Source organism: Anolis sagrei, chromosome 6, assembly GCF_037176765.1.
Source record: "Anolis sagrei isolate rAnoSag1 chromosome 6, rAnoSag1.mat, whole genome shotgun sequence".
Lineage (NCBI taxonomy): Eukaryota > Metazoa > Chordata > Lepidosauria > Squamata > Dactyloidae > Anolis > Anolis sagrei.
The window spans coordinates 7699883-7720067 of NC_090026.1; the positions used below are offsets into that span (position 1 = coordinate 7699883).

Genomic DNA, 20185 nt, shown 5'->3' on the forward strand with positions numbered 1-20185 from the left:
TTCCGGGTTGTATGACCATGTTCCGGGAGCATTCTCTCCTGACGTTTTGCCCACATCTATGGCAGGCCTCCTCAGAGGTTGTGAGGTCTTTTGGAATCTAGACAAGTGGGGTTTATAGATCTGTGGAATAATATCCAGGGCGGGAGAAAGAACTCTTGTCTGTTTGAGGTAGGTGTGAATGTTGCAATTGGCCACCTTGATTAGCATTTAATAGCCTACTAGTTTCAAGGTCTGGCTTCTTACTGCCAGAGGAAATCCTTTGCTGGGAGGTGATTAGCTGGCCCTGATTATTTCTTGTCTGGAATTCCCCTGTTTTTGAGTGTTTACTTTATTTACTGTCCTGTTTTTAGAGTTTTTTAATTTCCTAGTTTCCAACAGACCTCACAACCTCTGAGAATGCTCGCCATAGATGCAGGTGAAACATCTGGAGAGAATGCTTCTGGAACATGGCCATACAGGCCAGAAAATACACAACAATCCAGTGATTCCGGCCATGAAAGTCTTTGACAATACATTGGATGAAAAAGCACCAATACAAGTATTTAGGTTCTTCCAACTTCCAATCCACTGTTTCATCCAAAATTTTAACTAATCACCTGTCCCAATGAGCTGGATTTTGCTTCTCCTTTTGTTTTTGAGGTGTGCCATTGTAATCCAATTCATTGGACATTACGGTGGCGGAAAATACAGAATGGAGGCATGCTCCCAGGAGCAGCAATCCTTTTAAAATAACTGATTGAAGCATATTGCCAGGCGTAGCACATAACAAGGAGTGATCCATGTTGAACTTTCTCACCAGACACCTATGGCTACCCATGTCCCTGTTCCTTCTAAAAGAAAGCACTTTGAAAGAATAAACTTGTCAAAATGCTCTCGCAGCCAGAATAATTGAAAGGTAACATTAGCTTCAAGGGCCCGGCCAATGATTTCACTGACACCATTCCAAAGGAAGAACACAACAGTCCACATGTTTAAAAAGGGAGTTCTTAATAACCAGAAAAATTATATCCATTTGAGAAGAGGCGATAGGGATGCCCCACAACAACCCCTGGCACACTGTCCTCCAGCATTTCAGTGCTCAGGAACAGTCATGTGGAGCATGAATGCAGAGGGCTGCCCACATGGAAGGTCCTTTGCTTCTTCTCACGGGTAAAACGCCACAGCGGCAACCAAAAGCACGCAACGTCACAATCCTTGGTCTGATTCAACCATCCAAGATCTCAGCAAAGAGATTCCTCCGCTTCTTCTCTGCTTCCTGATGGCGGTCCCAATCCTGGCGGCGCTTGAGGAAATGGGTCAAGGCAAAGTTGCGGGACACATGGTGGCCAAAGGGATCATGACGGAGCTGTGGCTCATATTCAGCTGGAGGGAAAGAAGGAAAGAAGGAAGGAAGGAAGGAAGGAAGGAAGGAAGGAGACATACATCATTTTAGAGGCCCAGACGACAAAATAAACAAGGAAGAGTTCTGCACAGGTTAAAATGCCCACCCCTTTCCAAAAACCACCAGTAAGTTGGGTTGTTGTATGTTTTTCAGACTGTGTGGCCAAGTTCTAGAAGCATTCTCTCCTGACATTTCGCCTACATCTGTGGCAGGCATCCTCAGAGGTTGTGAGATCTGTTGGAAACGAGGAAAATGGAGTCCAACAGACCTCACAACCTCTGAGGATGCCTGCCACAGATGCAGGCAAAACGTCAGTTTTATAAAGAAGACAGAGCAGTCAGTTGAGCTTTGAGTCAGATTGGAGTGTAGAAGTATTTAAATGTGCCTGTATTATTGAATGCACGAAGTCACAAGTAAACAAACATTTTTTGCCTGCATAAAGCATCAAATAAAATTACGGAAATACTCTTCTCAAACTCTGCTACCCCTGACTGTTTGCAATCCTAACAGATCGTGATCCAGCCATCCATTATCCCCAATAGCTCCCCCCGCCCCACATCCCAGATCAAGGCAATGGGCTGAAGAAAACAAGAGCCCTACCCAATTCTTGAGCCATGGCTTGCTTGGTTGGCAGACTGGCTTTGTTCCAAATGGCATCCAAGACACGACTTCCATGCTTGTTACAAGCCAGGGAGAAGTAGGAACCCTGGAGATGTAAAAAAAGAAGGAGAGAAAGGACGGAAATAATGAGATTGTATACATTAATAATAATAATAATAAAACTTTATTTGTACCCCGCTACCATCTCGCGATGCGGTTTACTCGGTGCAGCTTACATGAGGCCGAGCCCACAACACAACAATAAACAATAACAGCAATAATACAAAAACAATACATAACTCATAAGCAAAATAAGCCAAAAAAAACAGTAACAATAACACGACGCATTTAAAAACCTATGGCTGCGCCAAATGTAATAATTAAAATATTAAAAAATAATGCTGGGCATAGACAGGTAACATGTAATTGGGATAAAAGTTTTGGAGAGGGAAGAAATGTGCAGACAATCTAAAGTCATTATTAAAGTGCATTTAAGGACATCTTGCTGGGAGTTTCCTTATTCTGGGAAGGCACACTGAATAAGGCATATTATTGATGACAAACCCAAAAATTGTGACTACTACAGGTTAAGTATTCCTCAACTGGAAACTCAAAACACAAAATGCTCCAATATTGTCCAAATGGGTGGCTGAGATTGCCACACCTTTGCAGATGGTTCAAAATCTTTATTTCATGCAAAAATAATAATAAAATATTGTGTGTAAAACTACCTCCAGGCTAAGTGCATATGAAAAATAAAATAATTTTGTGTTGAGAATCAGGTCTCATCTCTAAGATACCTCATCATATATATTCATATTCAAGTTTTCCGAATTTCTGAATGTGATTTTTTTTTTCCATTCACAAATGAGTTTTTTTTGTTTTTGTTTTGTTTTGTTTTTGTCGTGTCTGGAGCGACTTGAGAAACTGCAAGTCGCTTCTGGTGTGAGAGAATTGGCCGTCTGCAAAGACATTGCCCAGGGGACGCCCGGATGAATTGATGTTTTTATCATCCTTGTGGGAGGCTTCTCTTATGTCCCCGCATGAGGAGCTGGAGCTGATAGAGGGAGCTCATCCGCCTCTCCCCGGATTCGAGCCTGCGACCTGTCGTTCTTCAGTCCTGCCAGCACAGGGGTTTAACCCACTGTGCCACCGCATGCAAGTAAAATGGTGCAAGTAAAATGGCTCCCCTTGCAGTTGTCCATAATCTACCCTGTTATAGCTAATGCTAGGTTATCTGAACCCCACCCTGCAGGCTACAAATCCAAATTCAGATCCATGCAACTTCTGAGACTTCCCTAAGACATGCCCATCATGAGGCTTGGAAACTTTCTTTTCTTTAACCAAAGACACAAAAGGCTGGATCTTAAATCCAATTCCAAATTGATCCTAGAAAGACAGCAAGACTCAGATATTATTGGATCTGTCATCATGTTAACCCAGTCTAAGAAATGTATGCATATCTTGGCTGGTAAAAACAATACCATTTATTTAACCTGACAAAAGAAATGGAGGAACTACAGATTTTGATCACTTTTAGACCCAGATCCGCATAGGAGGCTCACCTTAAGAAGCCGCAGCACTTTCCGCCTCTGTTTTTCGGGGATGGTGGGGCTGTCCAGGAGAGCGTTAAAGACATGGCTTCCTGCAGGATCGCAAGCCAGGGTGACAAGATCCTTGGGAGTCATGGCCCCGAAGCTGCGCAGCACCATGGAGGGGTCAGCAAAGTGTAGCAAGTGCTGGAGCATAAGGGAGCCATGGTAGGAGACGGAACTCAAGGGATGGGATGCATCCTCCTAAAAGAAAGAGACCAATGGGAGAAGGTACATCTAACAAGAATGAGTTGATATTTATTTTTATTTTATCTATAGTTTCACCTATCTGCACCCAGGCTGGAATAGCATCTGGAATAGTGTGGTGAAAACGCCTTCTTTAGAAGTATTTAAACAGAATCTGGATGTATTGTCGGAGGCTTTCATAGCCGGAATCACTGGGTTGTTGTAGGTTTTTTCGGGCTATATGGCCATGGTCTAGAGGCATTCTCTCCTGACGTTTCGCCTGCATCTATGGCAAGCATCCTCAGAGGTAGTGAGGTCTGTTGGAACTAGGAAAAAGGGTCTGGATGTCTATCTCTCGGAGGTATTTTGATTGTGGTTTTCCTGGATGTCAGAGAGTTGGACTGGACGGCCCATGTGGTCTCTTCCAACTCTATTATTCTATGATTCTGAGATATGCATTTTACTGAATGTTTTATTATTATTTATTTATTGACTATATTTATATCCCGCCCTCACCCTAAGAAGTGAGCAAGGCAGCAATTTGATGCCATGTACATACATACAGTAAAAAATAAACAAGTACATTAAAACCAAAAATAAAACAACAATATTAAAACAATTATTAAAATTGTGTTTTAACTATTTTGTGGCCTGTCTCAAGCGAGTAAAACATATTATTTATTTATTTATTTATTTATTTATTTACTGTGTTTGTATACCACGTTTCTCAGCCCGTAGGCAACTCAAGGTGGTTAACAGGGCAAAATTCAATGCTTACAATGTCATGAATACAATTAAAAACAAAACATATAATAAAATCTAAACAAATCAATGAAATCTAAATTCATAGTGTCCGGACTCATTGTCTAATCATTCCATTTTCCTATGTCAGTTACTCTGCATTTGGAAACACTTGTTCAAGAAGCCACGTCTTGACTTCTTTTCTGGAATGTTAAAAGGGAGGTAGTCAATCTAATATCTATAGGGAGGGCGTTTCACAGCCAAGGGACCACCATTGAGAATAATTATTAAAATTATTAAAATAATAATATATTTATTAAAATTATTATTCACCACTAGTTCCAAAAACTCACACTTGGTCAACATTGAATTGAATTCATTCATTACAGTCTGAGACCAGAAGTTTGAAATGCACCCTGTTCTTTTATATGCTGATGACACAGTTCTACTGTCTCTTTCTTGTTTAGGTTTAATACACCTACTAAGAACCCTGGAATCATATTGTAAAATTGAATAACTGACAATTAATTACTCCAAATCTGAAGTTAGGGTGTTTACTATAAAAGTGATTCATAAATGGCAAATTGGTAATTAAACATGTTAAGTTTTTCAAATATATAGACATCATCATTCAGGCAAGAGACATTTGGTCAACAAGAAATGAGACATCTCTTGCCTGAAATCTAAAAGATATGACACAAGAGGAAAGCAAGAAAAGGAGGGAAGAGGAAAATAAGAAAATTCAGGCATCATTTCTTACTGCTGCACAGCAGCTCTTATAAACAACTGTCTTACATGGAATCAGTTCTGGAAAAAGAGACGCCAAATGGATCTGAATTAGTATTTTCTGTATCATTCCTTATTCCTGGTGCAACCTACCTGACCCTGGGGTGGATCCTCCCCATCCTCTTCACCATAGTACACTTCATAAGCCAACACAGATGCAATCAGAGGCACACAGGACGCTTGGCGGGAGGGAGGTTCCCAGCAGTGAAAAGCCTAAATGAGGCAGAAAGAAAGAAGAGTTGGATCAGAGTCAGGAAAGTGGTGCAAATGTGGGAAGGGGGAGTCAGGAAAATGCTTTACCTCCATGAGGATCTGCAGCACCTCCTGCTGGTACACCCCACGTTTTCTGCAGGCCCCCAAGAGAGCATTGATGACTCCCAAGTGCTCATGAGCCATGATCTCTTCCACTCCTGGGCTCAGCTCCTCAAATAGTTGTCCCAGCTGGAAGAGAAACACAGAAGAGATAGTCATTTACAAAGGGATTCAACAAGGAATGTGAAACGAATGTAGCAAAAGTCAGAAGCATGTCTCTACGAGAACCAGATAGGGTTTGGATTTGATGGAGACAGGGAAAAGGTAGAATAGAAAAAGTGAAAGAAAATACCTGACTATAATTTAAGGGAGATGTGACTGATTGCAAGTTGAAATACTGACTTACTGATTACATGTCTGAATGCACCTCCCTCTGTGAGCCAACTACAGCTTTAATATCTGCTGGGGAGGCCCTGCTCTCAGTCCCACCCCCTTTGCAAGTGCAACGGGTGGGGGCGAGAGACAGGGCCTTCTCAGTGGTGGCCCCTTGGCTGTGGAACCCCTTCCCCAATGACATCAGACTGGCCCCATCCCTCCTGGTCTTCTGGAAAAAACTAAAGACCTGGCTGTGTACAAAGGCATTTGGGGAGTAGGATAATACAGAATTCAACCTTAATCTAGCAGTCTGAATGATGACTATGGGAAACTAAGAAGTTTGGAAAGCATGACTCGCCACTTTCTATGTTTAATCTGTTTTATTGTTTTACATGTTTTAATTGTTCATAAATTTTGACTGTTTTATAATTTCTATATTTATTATTATGTACACAATGCAGCATTAAATGTTTGCTGTACTTTGCAAAGCCGCTCTGAGTCTCCTTCAGGGTGAGAAGGGCAGGGTAAAAAGAGAGTAAGTAAATAAATAAATAATAACTGTGTTTTAATACATTTCTGCTTGTTTATCCTTATCACTGTAGAATTAATGCAGCTTGACACCACTTTAACTGTCATAGCTCAATGCTATAGACTCATGGGAGTTGTAATTTACAAGGACTTTAGGTTTCCCTGCCAAGCTGCAACTCATAGGATTCCAAAGCATTGAGTCACAGCATTTAATGAGGTGCCTTAATTTACAGTGTAGATCAGGCACGGGCAAATTTGGGCCCACCAGGTGTTTTGGACTTCAACTCCCACAATTCCTTACAGCTGGTTGACTCTGTTGACTCTGGGAAATTGACGCTTCTGTTTTTACGTCATATGTTTGTTTTATGTCTGATATAATAGGTTGTTTAAATTTTATTCTAATTTGCTAAATTATAATTTTATATGCTTCGGAGTTTAATTTTTATTATTATGTGTCTATAATGTTTGCACTGAATGTTTGCCTTTTTGTGATTGGAATCCACCGTGAGTCCCTTTGGGGAGATAGGGTGGAATATAAATAAAGTATTATTATTATTATTATTATTATTATTATTATTATTATTATTATTTGCAAAACAACAAGATGAGTCCACAGCAAACACTCTGCTGGCTGTTGTATTGGATCACACGTCGGACACATCCCAAGTGTCTAGGACTGTGTGATGTATTGGCAAATAATGCATGCAGATCCCAGTAAGGTGGCCTTTTGCAGCTGGCAGATGGTAATCTTGTCAGCGCCGATTGTGTTTAAGTGCAGCCCAAGGTCTTTAGGCACTGCATCCAGTGTGCCAATCACCACTGGGACCACCTTTACTGGTTTGTGCCAGAGTCTTTACAGTTTGATCTTTAAATCCTATTATTACTACTACTATTATTATTATGGTTTAGTGGTAAAAAGTCCTTGAGAAGATGCCTTGTCACAGAATGAAATGGAGATCAAAAACTGCAAATTAGGACAAAATTGCATACAGTCTCCAAGCGGTATTGATGCAGCCCACCCACTCACCAGCTTCCGGGAGGCAGCCTGAATGAGCCGCTGCAGAGTGAAGTTGGCCACGCCGTGCTCCGCCAGGACCCGTAGCTGCCCTTTGACGTGTGCCTTGTAGAAGGACCGCAAGGCCTTTGGGTTGGACACCTCTAGGACCTTGTCCAGCACCCGGCTGCAGGTGGCATCTTTTAGGAACACCAGGAGAGGGCTGAGGAGGAGAAGGAACCCAGTCGGATTTTCAGGGCTACTAAATGTAGGAAAATAGCCCCAGAGCACTCAACAGAAAGCAGAATTTATACTGACTATTTCAAATAGGTGACTGCTATTTGACTCTCAACTGAAATACAGCATAAGCTACTATTAGTTCTAAGGGATATGGACAACCAGATGGATAGGACTGACAGGACTGACAATTGTGGAATTGGAATTTGAACTATAAGATTGCGAAACGCTGACCGTCAATGAGGAGAAATGGTTTGTACTGGTTTTATTGCTTTTACTGGTTTTATGGTTGTTTTCGCCTTGCAAGAATTGTTGTTTCTGTTAATTGATGTATTGCTAGAATTGCTGTTTTCTGTTAATAGATGTTATTTTGTCTTATTGTTGTTATATGATGCGGGCATCAAATTGTGCCTTGCTTTTGTAAGCCGCCGTGAGTCCCCTTCAGGGTGAGAAGGGCGGGGTAGAAGCAACCGAAATAATAATAATAATAATAATAATAATAATAATAATAATAATAATAAGGGGAGCCACTGCCCCTCCACTGAATTAGTCCAAGAGGCTAAGCAGACAGATATCATCCTAAGGCTCTTCCAGTCCCCTTGTTATGGTGGGAAGCACATCCATGAAGATAGAAATATAATACAACCTTATCCACAGAACTGTTGGGCAAGTGGCCTTATTAACAAAAGACCGTCCTCATGAATGTATAGCAGAGTAACTTCTCAACAGCAGTGTGACACAGCACCAGTAGCCCAAAGTAATAAAAAGAACAAAAAACACACAGACTAATGTTATCTCTTCCATAGGCTTTTCTTTGTAGTAAAATAATGTAGTTGCACTATTTACAAGAACAAGGTTTCCATAACACAAATAAAGTTCTTTATATTTCCTTCTTTGCTTCCAGTTAAACAGCTTCACTCTCACAGAGCCTTCTCTCACAACAAAATTACACAAGAGCTTCACAAAATAGCTTTACACACAAGGCCTTTAACCTGAGGCTTTTTTCACCAAAGCGTCTCACACCAAGCCTTCTCATAGACTAAGGCCTATCTCACACAGTGAGGCCTTCTCTCACTAAGGCCTACCTCACACAGCGAGGCCTTCCCTCATAGACTAAGGCCTATCTCACACAGTGAGGCCTTCTCTCACAGAGAAAGGTTTGCCTCACACTTGTGAGGCCTTCGTTCACAGACTAAGGCCAACCACACACAGTGAGGCTGTCTCTCACAGACTAACACCTTTCTCCCTCTGAGGTTTACCTCAGAAGGACTGCTACTAAGCTACAGGCACATCTGTTTATACAGAACTGCAGCTTTTGCTGAGTCATTGTATCTATTCAATTCCTTCAATGCTTGACTCACATTTTTGTTATTAAAAATACGAGGGTTGAATGAAAAGTAATGCCTCCACCCTCGTTACTTGGGTTTGGATGAGAATATTTTAATAACTGAAATGCAGAAATAACCCTTAGAATGTGCTCTTTAACTACCACTATTCATTTTTCCACATAATCACCAGACAATTGGATACATTTCTGCCAACGATGAATAAGTTTTCTGAAGCCGTCACGGAAGAAGTCAACACTCTGTTTCCTCAACCAGCGTCTCACAGTTCTCTCATCCTGGGTATCCATCGTGCACAGATCTTCTGACAGCCAAGCAAAGCAATAATGTGACCCACAAGTTCTTGTTAAAATGATTATGCTTGAAACTTCTGAGTGATACGACGATCATCCTGAATCAATCTGTCAACCTTTTGCTTGTGAAACTCGGTGGTTGCTGTCACAGGACGTCCATCTCTTTGTCACTCAAGTCAGATGTTCCCACCTCAATCTTTAAACTTACTCGCCCAACGACACACAGTACTCACATCAACGCAATCACCATAAACAGCTTGCATTTTCTGATTAATCTCCTTTTGGGTGACACCTTCTGCTTTCAAGAATAGCTCTAGTGCTATTCTTGGCTGGCTGTCCTTCATTTCAATAGATTTTGCGTTTATCCATAGTTCCGGTATTCTAGTGAAATTTCGGAACATATCCCTGCAGATACGGAGGTCAAACTGTACTTCTGAGTACTGTCAGGGGGGTGTAGCCCATAGGAGAGGTCAGAGGAGAGGGAAACTGGCCCTTGGTCCCCATGCAGTTGCCCACCATTGTCCTACAACTATTAAGATGCCCTGAACTAGAGACAACCACCACTACCACAGCCAATGATGGAGTTTACCTCTGCCCAGCGGTCGGGTTGCAGGAGCTCAGGTAGCCAATCACTGAGCAGCACAGCTCTGAACAGGAGTCAGGCAGCTTCCTATGTAAGACCTCCAGGGCCACTTGGAGGCAGAGGCTGAAATATTTGTTGGTAATGAAGTCTGGAAGAAGAGAAACGAAAATAATTAAGAAGGGAGCATTGAATTTCCTAACTGTAAGAACTGTTTCAACTGTGGAAAGGGCTGTTTTCAGAAGGTGGCAAACTTTCTGTCTTTGGAGGTCTTTGAACACAGACTGGATGGGCATTTTCCAAGACTGCTTTAGTTCTGTGATCTCTTTGTTTTGAAGGCATCCCAAAATGAAATTTTATGGTCCCACTTTGCAAAGGATGTTGCTCCATCTCACCTGAAATGTGCTCCTGAAAGCAGCTGCTGAATTCATGGAGGAGGGAGATAAAGGAGTCTGGGACTTCAAATTCCAAAGGCCCCTCACTTTCTGTTTTGGCCCGCTTTGCTCTAGAGCTTGAAATTCCTAATGGAGTTTCAGGGAAAGACAAGAAGAATGGTCGAGTAAGGAAAAGAAAGCTTCAAGAACAATAAAGTGCCCACTCCAAATACTATAGACAAAAGGCATGCCTTGAATATTCAGGCATGCTTGCATTTCCCTTCAAAATATTTCTAAAGGATCTATATCAGGCATGGGCAAACTTGGGCCCTCCAGTGCTTTGGACTTCAACTCCCACCAGCGAAATTGAAGTCCTTAAGCGGCTAGGGGGCAAAGGAAAAGGGCCTTAAGCTATTAGGAATGTTGGGAGTTGAAGTCCAAAACACCTGGAGGGCCCAAGTCTGCCCATGCCTGATTTACATAGTATATAACTACACCCCAGTAATATAAAAGGCGCAATTTTGCTACACCATTGAACATATGATCGGATTTTGGGGTCCACAGGATCCTGGAACCAAACCCTAGCCAATCCTGAGGGTACTATTACAGTTGTTCACCTATGTTTGCAGTTCTAACCTTTGCAGATATGATTATTCACACATTTGATTTACAATATTCTCTCTGGGAATGTCTAGGTCTTCCAGTGTATGCTATGGTCAATGTCCATCAGTCATGCTGGAAGTCCAGATTTCTAGAGTGAACACTTTTCTAGGCATCTCTAGGCCCTCCAATGCAATTCTATGGTCACTTTTCAGCAAAAGTAGAGCTGTGCTAAAAAAACATAGAAATTCCTAGAGAGGTGTTCTCCCAGGTTACAAAAAAACAATTACTTTACTTTTGTGTATACACACACCCTGCAGAATGACCTGCCAGTAGACATCCCACAGCAGTGGTTCTCAACTTTTGGTTCTCCAAGTGTTTTGGACTTCACCTCCCAGAAATCCCCACTTACCAGCTATTGGGAATTATGGGATTTGAAGTCAAAAACACGTGGAGGACCAAAGGTAGAGAACTACTGTCCCACAGCTAAATGAGCTGTCAGAATTTAAAGCACAACTGAAGACCCATCTCTTCCGGCAGGCCTATCCAGTCAACTTTGAACCATGAGCTTTGAATTTTCATTCTATTGCCACTGTTGATCTTTGTACCCTGTGCTTTGTTGTATGTGGTATTTATAATGGTGTGTTTTAGTATATGTATTTTGTTGATATGTTTTGACTGTGTTGTATCCTGCATCAAGCTATTAAGAGAGATGTGTAGCAAATTATTACACTATGTAACAAAATTTGCAACAAAAAAATCTGTTCCTCGTTTGAAAGTCTTATTTCTTATTGTTGTGGTGGTTTCTAACTTTCACAGGGGTCCTGTGTCCTAACAGGGGCAAATGTGAAGGTTTGATTGTATTTCCCTTTTCCATTGACTATATAACAACTTTGAATTTCAATTACTCTCCAATGTGTTTCTCTCCAAGGAGCCCACCAACTGCCCTCTTCCATGTTGCAAACTAACAAGCAAGAGTTTTGTGGCCAGAGTCTCAAAGGTGAAAGTGTGTGCTGACAGCAAAAAAATCAATAATTTGAAGTATTTCAAATTTTCAAGTAAGGAATGGCCAGCTTGTATGATTTGTTCCCACTCACCTAAACCTCGGCCTCCATCTGACCCAACTCGGACCCCTCCAAGCACCTGCAGCAGTGTCCGCACCACAAAACTAGCATGGGCATCCAAAGCAAAGGTGGACAATTCCTTTTGCACTGTCCTTCCCAGTTCCAGAACAAGGTTCTCCAGTGTCTCAGAGTCCTCTGCACCATCCTTGATCAGTAACGGGGAGCGCAGCAAGACAGCCTCCAGGATGTGGGCCCCACAGGAGTGGCAAGCAGCCAGGCACAAGGAGGGGGTCAAGGCCTGGAGGAAGCGGCTCAAGCTGGACGATGAAGTGGATGGGATCAGGGCCTGAAGGAGCAGAGAACCAGATGTGTTCAGGGCTAAGGGCAGGGCCACCGCTTCAGCCTCCTCCAAGACATTGCTAATAAACAGACCTGAGAGGTAAAAAGCAATTCAACAATAACCAGGGATGCAATGATTATCTCCAGAGGAACAAATCCCCTGGTTTAGATGCTTCCACTCCTTGAACCTACTTCATCAGGGATGCATCTACACCAGGCATGGTCAAACTTCAGCCCTCCAGGTGTTTTGGACTTCAATTCCCAACAGCGTACTTCAATGCAGTCGAAGTCCAAAACACCTGGAGGGCCGAAGTTTAATCATACCTGATCTACACTGTAGCATTAATGCGGTCTGACCCACTTTAACTTCCACGGCTCAATGATATGGGAATCTGGGAGTTGTAGTTTTTCAAGGGGCTGTAAGCACTGAGCCATGGCAGTTAAATATGATCACCACAGTGAACAGCTTCGATAATAAAAACACTTGCCTCTCAATAACAATAACAATAACAACAACAACAACAATTGTTACCTGCCTCTCCTTTACAATTTGGACACAAAGTCAAAGCAGACCTCAACATAAGTGCTACTATTGTCAATAGTATTAAACAGAGCACACAGTTCTTATTTCTTCCACTTTGGTTCCATACAAGCAGAAGCTGGAAATGCCAATTAATTGGACTATGATTCCCAGTGTTCCAGTACATCATGATGGATGGGGAGACACTAGAACTATGAGCGTGTCTACATTATAGATTTAAGGCAGGTTGAAACAACCTTTGCAGGCAAGGTTCAATACTATGGAATCCTGGGTTCTCTGCCACAGAATGCTGGAGTTTCACCAAACTACAACTCCAAGGATCCCATAGCACTAAGCCATGGCAATTAAGAGTGAGGTCAAAATATATTAATTTGACAGTGCAGACAGCTTTCCAAACTTTAACAGCTCAGTACTTATTCCTTCACATACATATGGCCTTCTCCCCAAAAGAATCTTACCTTTCTCCTCCTCAGATTCGAACCCTGCTTTCAAGGTGTCATGAGCCCGACGGAAATACTCCGCTGAAGCCTGCTCCAGTTTGGGAATGGACACCTTTTTGCTTTCTTTGCTCCCACTTGCTTCAACTGAGTCAGAAGGTGGTGCTTGTTTCCGCTGATCTTTCCTCTTTTTGCCTCCTTTCTTGGGGTGAGGAGGCACCCCCATAGTTGGAAAGAGGACGAAACGGAGAGGTCTCTTAATCGAAAACCTGTGTTGGGAAATTCAACAGGAATCAGAGAGAAGTTTTCACAGTAATTTGGGGATGCATCTGCATTGTTGACTTAATACAGTTTGACACCGCTTTAATTGCCATGGCTTGATGCTATGAAATGCTGGGAGTTGTAGTTTGGGATGGCACCAGCACTCATGGGCAGAGACTAAAGACATGGTAAAACTACAAACCCCATGATTCCATAGGATTGAGCAATGACGGTCAACATGCTGTCAAACTGCATTCATTCTACAGTGCAGATGCAGCCCATGCTGGTCCTATGGGGGAAGAGGAGTTCTTCCTAATGTTTAGGTGGAATCTCTTTTCCTGTAATTATATTGGGACTCAAAGAGTAGACAAGTTATAAGAACAATGCATTTACCACATACAAAAAGTAAATATTTATTTATTTATGACAGTTATATGCCACCCTTCTCACCTCGAAGGAGACTCAGAGCAGCTTACAAGTTATATGTACATACAATATATTATTAGAATAGTACAATATTAATATTATATATTACTATATTGTACTATACCACTATACTATTATTAGTAATATTACATGTAATATAAAATACATCAGTATTATATTGTGTTATTAGAATTATATTGTACTACATTATAACATTATTACCAGTATTATATGTGTACACAATATATTATATTATTAGCACAGCACAATATTAGCAATATTATCTATATAAATAAAAAGGTAATGTTCATTTGTGGGATTAACATAACTCAAAAACCACTGGACGAATTGACACAAAATTTGGACACAATACACCTATCAGGCCAACAAGTGACCATCACTCAAAAAAATACAGAAAAACACAGAAGAGACCTAAAAAGTCAAGAATAACAAACAATACATTACAACGTATGCGCAAAACCACATATACACAAACACACATATAGTTTTAAATGTGCCATGGTGTTACTGTCTAATGTTATTTGCTATTGTTTTAATGTTTGTTGCTTGTTTTATGAGTTATTTTGTTGTATTTGTGATGCTGTTATTTTTGTTGTGTTGGGCCTCGGTGTCTTGTAAGCCGCACCGAGTCCTTCGGGAGATGTTGGCGAGGTACAAATAAAGGTTTATTATTATTATTATTATATACACATATATACACACACAAAACACATATACTGGGACACAGCGATGAGTAGCATAATCTTTTAACTATTTCCAATATTAAAACAATCTACCCATTCATTATAAATGCAAAGTTTGGGTGCATCTTTATTATAGAACTGCCCAATGCTATGGAATCATGGAATTTGTAGTTTGGTAAGGGTCTTAATTTTTTTTATTATTATTTCCGGCACTTATACCCTGCCCTTCTCACCCCCAAGGGGGGACTCAGGGCGGCTTACAAAATGAGGCACCATTCTGCGCCCATACAATTACAGTTATACAAAATGACAATCATAATTGAAACAATTAAAACAGTTATCATAGATAAAACCACAATGCAATTAACAATCAATAACACAACATATAGAACAATTCACGTGTTCAGCATTCGTCTTTCCGGGTTCCAGATCCCATTCCATTATACCTTTCCTAGATAGTGTCAATTCTTTACCTGCTCATATGGCCAAACGCTTGGTCCCACATCCATGTTTTGAGTTTTCTCCTAAAGGAGAGGAGTGAGGTCGCTGTTCTGATTTCCCCGGGGAGCGAGTTCCACAGGCTGGGGGCCAACACTGAGAAGGCCCTGCTCCTCGTCCCCACCAACCTCGCTTGTGACACTGGCGGGGTCGAGAGCAGGCCCCCCCCCCGGCCGATCTTAAACTCCGGGGTGGGACGTAAAGGGAGATCCGTTCGGACAAATACACTGGGCCAGAGCCGTATAGGGTTTTGTATGTCAAAACCAGCACTTTGAATTGTGCTCGGAATTGGATCGGCAGCCAGTGAAGCTGACACAACAGGGGGGTGGTATGCTCCCTGTATGCCGCTCCGGTAAGCAATCTGGCTGCCTCTCACTGAACTAGTTGAAGTTTCCGAGCAGTCTTCAAAGGCAACCCCACGTAGAGTGCGTTGCAGTAATCTAATCGGGATGTAACAAGAGCGTGGCCCACCGTGGCCAGATCCGACTTCCCAAGGTACGGGCACAGCAGTGGTTCTCAACCTGGGGTCCCCAGATGTTTTTGGCCTTCAACTCCCAGAAATCCTAACAGCTGGTAAACTGGCTGGGATTTCTGGGAGTTGTAGGCCAAAAACATCTGTAGGCCAAAAACCAGGTTGAGAACCACTGGTCTTAAACCTTCTCTGCCAAAGTGGTACCTCACCAAACTACAACTCCCAGCATTCTATAGTATTCAGCAGTTCAAGTGGTATCAAACTGTGTTAATTTGACAGTGAAGATGCACCCCTGGACAAATGACTTTTAGGATAACTCCCACCATTCCCAGCAAATATGATGATTGGGGGGATGTTGGGAATTGTTATCCCCCAAAACTGAACTTTTTCCAGGAAAGGATCATACAGATCCTACAAAATAATAACAATAGTAATAATATATTTAAGGATCAAGATCTCACCGAGTAGTTTTCAACTATTGCTGCTTGAAACATCAAAGATAGGAAGGAACACAAACCACGTGTTCTATTGCTGGTCAAACAGGAAGCCAATGAGCTGGTAGACTGCATCCCAGAATGCACCGCTCGCGCCACACTTCCCAAGATGCTTTGGAATTGGACTCTGGCCGCGCCGCATCCCAGCGTGCACCGCGGCTAAGTTCCCAACTACGTCACCCAGTGGAGTGCTTTCCTTTTAACCCTTGAGTTCCTGCAGAGTTGTAGCTTTGATTCAGCTAGAGATGGGAATTTGGCTTTAGGAAAAGCAATCAGTGTTGAAACAGGATAGTTTCTGATTCCTTTTCAAAATTAATCACAGTCCTACAAAACTCAGGGCCATCTAAACAATCCATAATGCAGAATTAACACAGTTTGACACCACTTCGACTGCCAGGGAATCCTAGGATTTGTAGTTTGCTGACCCTTATGGCTGCACCTGTGGAATGAATACAAGTTTGACCCCACTTTTAAGTCCTATAGGCCCATACTATAAAATCCTGGGAATTGTAGTTTGCTAAGGCCCCCGGAGCCCCCAGTGCTGCTGAACTTGTTGACCTAAAGTTTGCAGGTTCAAATCCGGGAAGCGGGGTGAGCTCCCGCTGTCAGCCCCAGCTTCTGCTATTGCCGAGGGTGGTAGTGCAGTGGGTTAAACCACTGAGCTGGTGAACTTGTTGACCTAAAGGTTGCAGGTTTGAATCTGGGGAGCGGGGTGAGCTCCCGCTGTCAGCCCCAGCTTCTGCCAACTTAGCAGTTCGAAAACATGCAAATGTGAGTAGATCAATAGGTACCGCTCCAGCGGGAAGGTAACAGTGCTCTATGCAGTCATGTCGACCATATGACCTATGAGGTGTCTGTGGACAACGCCAGCTCTTCAGCTTGGAAATGGAGATGAGCACCAACCCCCAGAGTTGGACACGACTGGACTTAATGTCAGGGGAAAACCTTTACCTTTACCTTGGGCAGAGAAAGCTAAAAAGTTCTTGGAAAAGTACAATTCCCAAGCATTCACTGTACAGTGTAGTGTATTGTAGCCATAGAATACCTTTATGGGAGGAAAACAAAATACTTTAAATCAATTCACAATTTAAAAACAATCAGCATAATAATCCAAACAGACTAAAATTTTAAAATCAATTCAGGGGGTGCTGTGGTTTTTAAGTTTGAATATGTTTTAATGGTTTTTAAATACTGTATATACAGTATTTAATCCTGTTTTAATGTTTGCATATTTGTATATTTTAAATTATATGTTGATGCTTTTATGTTAAGCAGCTTTGAGTCTCCTTTGAGGAAGATAAGGTAAGGTAAGGTTGCGTCCAACTCTGGGGGGGGGGGGGTGCTCATCTCCATTTCTAAACCAAAGAGCCAGTGTTGTCCATAGACACCTCCTAGGTCATTTGGCAGGCATGACTGAGTGGCGCGCTATGACCTTCCCGCTGGAGTGGTACCTGTTGATCTACTCACATTTGCATGTTTTTTAACTGCTAGGTTGGCAGGGGCTAACAGCGGGAGCTCACCCTGCTCCCTGGATTTGAACCGCCAACCTTTCATTCAGCAAGTTCAGCAATGAAGCAGTTTAACCCACTGCACTACCAGGGGCTCCGTGGGTAAGATAAAAAGGAGTATAAATAAATATAATAATGATAATATTAAATGTGAGAGCTGGACCTTAGGGAAGGCTGAGTGAAGGAAGAGAGATGCTTTTGAACTGTGATGCTGAAGGAAAGTTCTGAGAGTACCTTGGACAGCGAGAAGATCCAACCAGTCCATCCTCCAGGAAATAAAGCCCGGCTGCTCATTGGAGGGAAGGATAGTAGAGGCCAAGATGAAGTCCTTTGGCCACATCATGAGAAGAAAGGAAAGCTTAGAGAAGACAATGATGCTGGGGAAAATGGAAGGAAAAAGGAAGAGAGGCCGACCAAGGGCAAGAGGGATGGGATCCTTGAAGTGACTGGCTTGACTCTGAAAGAACTGGGGGAGATGACGGCCGACAGGGAGCTCTGGCATGGGCTGGTCCATGAGGTCACGAAGAGTCGGAAACAACTGAATGAATGAACAACAACAACAAAAATTTATTCAATTCCTTTTGGCTCTGGTAAAGAAAAAAGAATCAGATGTATGTAAAACAGTCAAAACTACACATATTTCTAGAACACCTAAAATGACTTATATTTTTGCTTAATTAGAGTCAAATAAATATGCAGGTCTCCATCAATGGAGACCTGCAATGGAAATTTTCCAAGTTTCCAATGGAGACTTGGAAAATCTGGCCTTTTACAACCAGAGATGTGCAAAGGATTTGTGGGAATGTTCTGTCTCGTATGCCAAAATAACTTGGGGTGCATCTGTTGAATGAATGCAGTGTGACCCCATTTAAACTGCCATGACTCCATGCTATGGGATCTTGGGAGTTGTAGTTTAGTGAGGCATTAACACTCTCTTTAAGACTGCATAAAACTGCTACTCCCAGGATTGTGTAGCATTGAGCCATGGCGGTTCAAGTGGTGTCAAACTGCATTAATTCTACAGTGTAGAAGATACAGCCCAAGTATAAAGACATCAGATACAAAGCCCTGTGGCCTTCAAACCAACTTTGACCCCATAGGAATGGGGTTCTTGAGGCGTGGCTGCCTCTCTAATCCTAAGGAATGGGGAATCTAGACATTCTGAATTATTTTCCCGAAACCACAATTAATCTTATAGACTGGATGAATGACTGACTGTTCCTTTTAACAGCAGGCTGTCAGGTTCTTGGGCAGACCCAGCTGATGAAGGACTATAAATTATGTCCTGGTGTCATACTTTTTGCTTCCTCTTTGTCAAGTTTCCCAAGAATGCGAAATCAGATTTCTCAAAATCCAATGTTTCTTTGTTTTTCTTCTTTGGAGACACCCTGTACTGGAGAAGTAGTGCAGCTTGATACCACTTGAACTGCCATGGCTCAATGCTATTATGGTGCCAGGGGAAGTTGTAGTTTTGCAAGGTCTTTAGTCTCCTCTGCCCAAGAGTGCAGAAGCTTCACCAAACTACAACTCCCAGGATTCCATAGCATTGAGCCAAGGCAGTTAAAGTATTTATTTATTTATTTACTACATTTATATACTGCCTTTCTCAGCGCAGAGGCGACTCAGGGCAGTTCACAATTGGCAATAATTCGATGCCTCAACAATTATAAAATAATAAACAGTCATAAAATACTGTTAAAAAGATTTAGCATAAAATATAAGAATATAAAAAACTCTTTTGTTCATTTGTTCAGTTGCTTCCGACTCTTCGTGACCTCCTGGACCAGCCCATGCCAGAGCCCCCTGTCAGCCATCACCACCCCCAGCTCCTTCAAGGTCAAGCCAGTCACTTCAAGGATGCCATCCATCCACTTTGCCCTTGGCCGGCCCCTCTTCACTAAAAACCATACAAAGCCTTAAAAACAGGGTCAAACTGCATTCATTCTACAGTGTAGATCAGCCCTGGGCAAGCTTCGGCCCTTCAGGTGTTTTGGACTTCAACTCCCACAACTCCCAACAGCCTGCTGGTTGAAGTAGAATGCATCTGAATAGATGACTAGTGTAGATGCATCTGAGTTTAGGCAACCCCATAGATTCAATAGGATTTTCTTAGGCAAGGAATATTTAGATATGTTATTTCCAGCCCTTTCCTCTGAAATACAGCTTACAGCATCTCATGCTTGTTAAATGTCTCCCATCCAAGTACTAACCAGGGCTGACCCTGCTTAGCATCCAGGATCAGACAAGATAAGTTGCCTTTAAGGTATTTAGGAACTATAGGTTTATGTAGAAATCCTATATGACCGATGGTGGCAAAAACAAGTCATTCCAGACTAATCTGATCTCTTTCTTCGATAGAGCTACAAGCTGGGTAGATGCGGGGAATGCCGTGGATGTAGCGTACCTGGATTTCAGGAAGGCCTTCGACAAGGTCCGCCATGACCTTCTGGCAAGGAAACTAGTCCAATGTGGGCTAGGCAAAACTATGGTGAGGTGGATCTGGAATTGGTTAAGTGGACGAACACAGAGAGTGCTCACTAATGCTTCCTCTTCATCTTGGAAAGAAGTGACGAGCGGAG

General features: G+C 42.3%; 1 protein-coding gene across 1 annotated transcript; it reads right to left on the reverse strand.

The window, feature by feature from the left end:
• Positions 1–970: 970 nt before the first annotated feature.
• Positions 971–16195, reverse strand: NOP9 (NOP9 nucleolar protein). Its single transcript, XM_060779964.2, has 11 exons — positions 16066–16195; positions 13265–13512; positions 11960–12358; positions 10284–10409; positions 9898–10039; positions 7469–7658; positions 5587–5727; positions 5380–5499; positions 3547–3777; positions 1982–2087; positions 971–1362 (listed from the first exon to the last, which is right to left on the reverse strand). Exons 2-11 carry the CDS (start codon positions 13467–13469, stop codon positions 1205–1207), a joined length of 1818 nt encoding a protein of 605 aa, XP_060635947.2. The 5' UTR covers positions 13470–13512; positions 16066–16195; the 3' UTR covers positions 971–1204.
• Positions 16196–20185: the final 3990 nt, after the last annotated feature.

What these genes read in the sequence shown, in the direction of transcription:
- NOP9 (XM_060779964.2), bottom strand. Translation starts at nt 13,469, where the DNA reads ATGGGGGTGCCTCCTCACCCCAAGAAAGGAGGCAAAAAGAGGAAAGAT. An exon ending in CGAATCTGAGGAGGAGAAAG is followed by an intron (nt 12,359 to 13,264) that starts GTAAGATTCTTT and finishes TTTACCTCTCAG; the next exon opens with GTCTGTTTATTAGCAATGTC. An exon ending in TGCTGCAGATCCTCATGGAG is followed by an intron (nt 5,500 to 5,586) that starts GTAAAGCATTTT and finishes TGCCTCATTTAG; the next exon opens with GCTTTTCACTGCTGGGAACC.